This window comes from Gavialis gangeticus, unplaced genomic scaffold (genome assembly GCF_001723915.1).
Source record: "Gavialis gangeticus isolate Ggan-Ray unplaced genomic scaffold, GavGan_comp1, whole genome shotgun sequence".
NCBI lineage: Eukaryota > Metazoa > Chordata > Crocodylia > Gavialidae > Gavialis > Gavialis gangeticus.
In genome coordinates, this window is record NW_017729009.1 from 9,142,997 (window position 1) to 9,149,466 (window position 6,470).

At 68.5% G+C, this 6,470-nt stretch overlaps 1 protein-coding gene across 1 annotated transcript; it reads right to left on the reverse strand.

Moving 5' to 3' along the window:
• Window positions 1-132: 132 nt before the first annotated feature.
• MMP9 (matrix metallopeptidase 9) lies at window positions 133-6,166 on the reverse strand. The gene is made up of 12 exons (XM_019509917.1): window positions 5,514-6,166; window positions 4,905-5,137; window positions 4,391-4,539; window positions 3,922-4,050; window positions 3,650-3,823; window positions 3,384-3,557; window positions 2,770-2,943; window positions 2,471-2,626; window positions 1,870-2,086; window positions 1,603-1,742; window positions 1,002-1,256; window positions 133-779 (listed from the first exon to the last, which is right to left on the reverse strand). The coding sequence occupies exons 1-12, from the start codon at window positions 5,655-5,657 to the stop codon at window positions 670-672; spliced, it is 2,055 nt and encodes a 684-aa protein (XP_019365462.1). The 5' UTR covers window positions 5,658-6,166; the 3' UTR covers window positions 133-669.
• Between the last annotated feature and the right edge of the window lie 304 nt (window positions 6,167-6,470).

The following is a 6,470-nucleotide window of genomic DNA, read 5'->3' on the forward strand; positions in this document are numbered from 1 at the left end:
CCCCCTCCCCCCACTGTGTGTCCCAGGGAGCCGGAGCCCCATGTCCCGCTGCAGGCATGTCCCCCCTGGCACCCCCAGCCCACTCCGGCAGACAGGCGGCCAGATGTGCAGACAGATGGCCGCACACACGAGCTGTTTCCAAAGGATTCAGTTTATTAAAACTGTGCAAGATACAAAAATGACAGAGGCGGCAGCAGGCGGGAGCACGACACGGAGCCCCCGCTCCACGCACCTACCGAAGCTGTGGGCTGCGGCCTGGCCCAGTGCCGGGCACCGGGTCCCAGCCAGGACCCAGGCACGGGCCTTCCCGGGACGGCTCCGGGAGCAGGTGGGCACAATAGTTTTTGAGGATCCGTGCAGTTTGCACCAGGCACATACCCTGCACAGCAGGGCAGGGTGACAGCGGGACCCGCCAGCGCTGGGCAATGGCTGGAGTCTGGCTCCCCGACCAAGGGGGCTCCCAGGGCTGGGGCAGGCGGGCAGGGGCAGCGCCAGCAGGGAGGCGCAGCCTGAACGCCCCTGGCGCTGCCAGGGGAGCGTGTGGAGCAGCTGCCTGCAGCACCAGGACCTGCCTCCCCACCCCGCCGGGGGCTGGGTGGCGGGCAAGGACCTGGAGCCAGCTCCTCTGCCTCCCCGCGGTGAGGGGCAGGGGCAGGGGCGGCTGGGGGCCTACTGCTCGGGGCAGTGCAGGACGTCATACTTCAGGTAGCCCACGCGGTCCACCTGGTAGCGCGGTGTCATCCTCCAGCAGAAGCGGTCCTGGCAGAAGTGGTACTTGCCTGGGCAGAGGGAAGGGGCCAACACTGGTTAGCGGGGTCTAGCTGCCAAGCTGGGGGAGAGGACACCCCGGTGGGGGATCTGCCCCTTCCCGCAGAGGCCATGCACAGCCCCAGCTCCCGCCCTGGGGCTCCCAGAGCCTGGGGCAGCCAACGCCGTCCGGCACCGGGGAGCGCAGGGCAGCCGGGCCCCGGCCCTGCCCCCAGGAGCTGCAGGCCGCTCACCTCGGTACAGGAAGACGTTGCGGGCGTCGACAGGGACGCCACCGAAGGTTTCCTCAGTTTGGCGCGGGTACCCGCGGTCCACCCGCTGCACCTTCACGTCCAGCCTCCAGAAGCGCTCCCCGCTGAAGAGCAGCACCTTGCCGCGGCCCCGCTGCAGGGCTCCGGTGAGGCGCGCCGGCGCTGGCGCCAGGCCCAGCTTCTCCAGCCCACGGGGGCCCAGCACGCTCTTGCCCGTGTACACCCAGAACCGCTGGCCTGCGGGAGAGGCAGGAGGTAGCGAGCTGAGCCTGCACCCGCCATGTACCTTCCTCCCCTCCCTTCGGGCACTGGCAGTAAGGCCTGGTGGGGAGGGGGGCTTCACACCTGCCAGCCCAGAGGTGGGGAGGGGTCTGGCCCTGCCAGGGGTCCCTGAGCTAAGGGGCTTTCCAGAGCCAGAGCCACCACGTCCTTGCCCCTGGCTTTGCAGGGGCCTGGCAGGCACCGGCCCCGGCAGCGGGGAGGGTTTGGGGCAGCTAGCGTGAGTGCTGGGGGCGAGGGGGGCCCAGCTCGGGGCAGAGGGGGCGGCCATGAGGGCACCGGGCAGGGCTCAGGCAATTCTCACCGGCAAAGAAGAAAATCTTCTTGGTGAGCACGTCCTGGAAGGCGGCGTCCAGGGTGGCGGGCAGGGCCGGCCAAGTCTCCGCGATGGGGAAGGGCCCCTGGATCTTGCCCTTCAGGGACAGCGAGGTCCTCCAGTATTTCCTGCAGACAGAGTGGGCCACATCCTGACGGGCTGCAACCGCCAGCGCGCCCCCTCCCCACCTGCCGCCGTGCCGCAGCTTGAGTCCCCGCATCGCAGCCCCAGGCACCGGCCGGCTTCCTGGCTCACCCGCTCTTGAAGAAGTGCATCATGCCATTGATCTCGGTGATGGCGTCAAAGGCCTGCACGCGGCAGGCGTCATCGCCAGGGTCCACGGGGCTGGGCTTGGTGGGCTGGGAGCCACCGTCCTCTGTGGTCGTGGCCAGCGTGGTCTGGTCAGGGATGTCCGGCGTCTGGGTGGGCGGTACCGGCCCTGGCGGGGTGGGTTTGGGACCAGAGCCCCGGCCTGGCAGAGGGGGACAGAGTGAGGCTCAGGACCCAGCCATGGCAGGGGCAGTGCAGGGGCAGCGTGCTGCCCCCAGCATCTGCCTTGTGGGAAGAGGCCTGCGGAGATGGCCATGCTCCAGGGGCAGACTGGGGTCCCGCTACCATGGGCACCGCAGCCACGGCGAAGGGGCACTCGGGGCTCCCAAGCAGCCTCTGCCCCGCGCCCCGCTTGCTCCCAGACGCGCCTGGCAGCCAGTGCTGCTCTGGCTCTGCCGGGCAGCGTTGCCATAGAAACTGCAGCATCTCTGCAGCGGAGGCTGCTGGAGATGGGCAGGTGCCAGTGGTGCCACCCGGGCCGGGCTCCCCCCTGCTCCCCTGGGCTCGGCACCCGCCCGCCCCTCACCATAGAGGAACTGGATGCCGTTGATGTCGTCCTGGTGCAGCTGGAAGTCCTCGATGTAGCTGTACATGGGGTACATCAGCGCCTCGCGGACGCTCGAGTGGTCCAGGCCCAGGGAGTGCCCGAACTCGTGGGCTGCCACCAGGAAGATGCTGTAGCCTGGAAAGCGAGCACCACAGTCAGCCTCACTGCAGCCCTCCCCTCTGGAGGGCAGCCAGGACCCACAGGCCGGGGCTCGCGAAGGGGAAGGGGAAGGGGAAGGGAAGGGCGGGAGGCACAGGCGGAGGCGGGGAGCGCTGTACCTCTGTCTGGGCACAAGCCCCACTTGCGGTCCACGTCGTAGTTGCTGGTGGTGGCACACCAGAGCCGCCCATCCTCCCGGCCCTCGCTGGTGCAGGAGCTGTACGTCTGGCCCTGGAAGGTGAAGGGGAAGGCGCACGGGTCCCCCTGGGAGTTCCCGCTGATCACCGCCGTGTCTGCAGCACAGAGGAGGGGCCCTGGTCAGCTCAGTGCCCCTGGCCCGGCTGGGACGCCCCATGCGAGGAGACCCCAACCTCAGGGGGCTGCTTGCAGACATGTGCCCTGCAGCCCTAGCGTGGACCCAGCCCGCGGGCACCAGGTCCGAACACCAGCCAAGGCTCCCAGGCAAGCTGTCTGCAAGTAAGCCATAGCCCTGGGAGACCCTCAGGTGCAGGAGCCTTCCCCCACCCCGCTGCGGCGAGCAGAGGCTGCAGCAATGGACTATTGCCTGAGCCGCTGCCTTGCAGCCTGCGGCAGAGACGGGCTCCCCCGGGGCTGGGCAGAGCCCGACAGGGACAGCCCTGGAGGGGACAGGGGACCTCGTAGGCAATAGGGACACTGGCCCCAGTCCCACCCGACCTGATACTGCCGTGCCGGCACAGCCCTGGGCTAGTACCTCTGTTGGGGCAGAAGCCATATTTCTTGTCCTGGTCGAAGTTGGCAGTGGTAGCACACCAGCGATAGCCGTCGGAGCGCCCGTCCGTGGTGCAGGTGTCATAGGACGTGCCATCGAAGACGAAGGGGAAGATGCACTTGGCCCCGTCGCTGTTCCCGCCGTAGGTGTAGAGAACTGCGGGGGGAGGCGGTGAGACCATCCCGCTGGGCAACGCCGGCCTCCCGCAGCCCCCATGTCCCTGCCCGGCTGGCGCTCCCCATACTTACGCTCGCTGGGGCAGAAGCCGTAGAGCTTGTCTTGGTCGAAGTTGGGGGTGGTGGCGCACCAGGGCAGCCCGTCGGAGCGCCCCTCCGCCGTGCAGTGCGAGTACGACTTCCCCTCGAAGATGAAGGGGAAGTGGCAGGCGGCCCCGTTGGCGTTCCCGAAGCTGGTGTTCACCACTGCAGGGAGAGGAGGGGTCACTGCGTGGCACCGGGGCAGGAGGGCATCCCCTCGGCCGTGCCCAGCACACTAGACCCCCGCAGGGGCCAGGCCTTACCTAGCCCCGCTCCCAGTGTCCAGAACTCGTCGTCGTCGAAGTGGGCATCTCCCTGGATGCCCTGGCCCGGGGGGAAGGCGTGGGCCAGGAGCCCGTCCTTCCCGTCAAAGGGGTACCCATCGCCGTGCTCTGCAGAGACAGGCCTGCCGTCACCATATGCCTGCCCCAGAGCTTGGTCCCCGTGAGAGGATGCGGGGCCTGGATGCACGCGCCTCCTCGCACCCCACGGACACACGTCACTGCCTCCTGCTCACGTGCACACACGCAGGCACACGCCTGCCTGCGGATACCCCCATGCACACACAGGCAGCATCACATGCCCCTAGGGAAGGCAGCAGCAGAGAGACACGCCAGACACGTGGAGGGGAGCGTGACCCAGACGCTGAACCGCAGCAGGTGCAGCCCCGCTCTGGGGGGCACCTGGTCGCGCTGTGGCAGACCCCCCACCCGCCCCGGCCACGAGCCTCACCCTGGGAGCCGAACATGATCATGATGTCGGCCTCGCCACTGTAGACTTGGGTGAAGGTCAGCGGGGTCACGGCACTCCACACCTTGAAGGCACGCTTGAAGGCGTCGTTGATCACCGAGGCGTCCAGGTCCGGAGAATAGTTTGTCACCCTGCCAGGGAGCAGTGTCAGACCCCCGGCCCTGAGCCCTGGGAGGAGCCCCGCAGCCCGAGCCCATGGGATGGGGCCCTGGGAGGCAGAGAGGGGGAGCTGCCTGCCAGCGCCTGGTGACTGTGCCCAGTGCTGGCCCCCGCGGCGCCCAGCCTCAGGGCAGTGCCCCACACCGCGCCCCACTGCTGGCTGCCCGCAGGGTGCAGGGAATCAGCCCGAAGGGGCTGCTGGGCAGTCAGAGCTGGGCTGTACTGGGCGTGCGCATGCACGTGCTTGTTCTGTGTGTGCAGGAGGCATGCCCGCCTCTCCCCAGCTCCCTCCCTGCCTGCCCAGGGCTCTGCAGTCCAGCCTGCGGGAGCAGCTCACCGGTACGTGAGGTCAGTGTGGTCCCACTTGAGATTCCCCTCGAAGGTAAGAAAGGTGCCGACATCAGGCACGCCGCAGCGTGGCGCCCGCATGGCCTCCAGCGTGGCCTGGTCCAGCTCCCCCGTCACTTCCAGCCCCAGCTTCTTCTGCATGGCCCGCAGCGCCTTGGTGGTGGACTCCTGCCGCCCGCTCTTCTTCATCTCCGAGAGGTAGCCGAAGCGGGACAAGTATTCCTGCGGGGGGTCGGGACAGTCAGCGCATGGCACGGCCGGTAGCGGCACACCAGCCTCTGTGGCCAATGGGCACTGGGGGTATGGGGCTGACGTCCCATCCTGCTGCCTTTAGGGGCACAGTCCTCACGTACAGCTGGGCCGGCTGGGGCCAGAGCCTGTGACCCAGCTGGACCAGGACCCTGCTGCCCCTCTGCCACCACCGGGCAGGTGCCCACGGATACTCCCCGCTGAAGCGCTGGCCCCAGCTCGCCCTGCTCCTTCCCTGCTTGGTCTGCCGTGGAGCAGGGCAGACAGACAACAGGTGACCCCAGGGCAGCTGCAGCCGGGCATCGACCGGCCTGGCTCAGGCATGGCAGGGGGCAAGGGCAGCACTCACGTTGGCCAGCTCCATGTTCGACTTCTGGCTGACCAGCTCCCCGGGGAAGGTGATGGTGACCTGGGGCTTGGCGGGCAGCGGTCCAGCCCAGCAGCCGAGGGCCAGGAGAGCCGCGACGAGGGGGGCCAGCAGTGCAAGCCCCATGGCACGGGTGCGGGTGGTGTCAGGTCCGGTCGGATCGGGTCGGTCTCTGCACTGCCGATGCTGCTGCCCTGGGGCTCTGTGCAGCTCGGCGCTGCCGGCTCCTACTTATAGCACGGGCGGGGGTGAGTCACGCTCAGCTGTGCCGGCTACTCATGCCCGGGTGGTGAAACGGCACAAGTCGTCGTTGCGGCACTTCAGCTGTTTCAAAACCCTGTTTACTAAATTTGGAGCCTGCTTGCTTCCTCCCACTGCCCACAGGAAGTCTGAGGACACGGGAGGGAGGGGACGGGCCTGGCCTGCACCTGGGGGAGCGGCTGGGTGAGATGTCGTGGGGCTGCGGACCCCAGACCTGCCGGAGCCGTCAGCCCCACGTGCAGCGCTGTGGCAGGCTGGGTCCAGCTCTGGCGCTGTGGGCAGCTGTGCCCAGTACCAAGGACAGGCCGGTGCCATCAGTACCCTTAAACCCTCGTGCCCGGCAGGCATCTCAGCCCTGAGCCCGCAGGGCAGCCCAGGTGCATTGCCAGCTCTCTCTTGCCTGGCCCAGCTGAGCCCTGCAGGCACCAGAGCCCACCGTGCCCACAGCTGCACCAGGCACCTCGCGCACGAGCTGGGAGTGTGGGCGCAGGGTGGGCTGTGGGCATGGCGCTAGCACATGGCACCAGCCTGAGCCAGAAGCAGGCCCCCATGCCCTGGGCCTTCCCCACCGCTGCAGCCCGACCTGCCCCACCGGCTGTGCCCATGGCCCCCCTTCTCCCCAGCAACAACCACCCTCCAGGCCACTGATTTCCGGCTCTCCCTGAAGTGCAGATACTG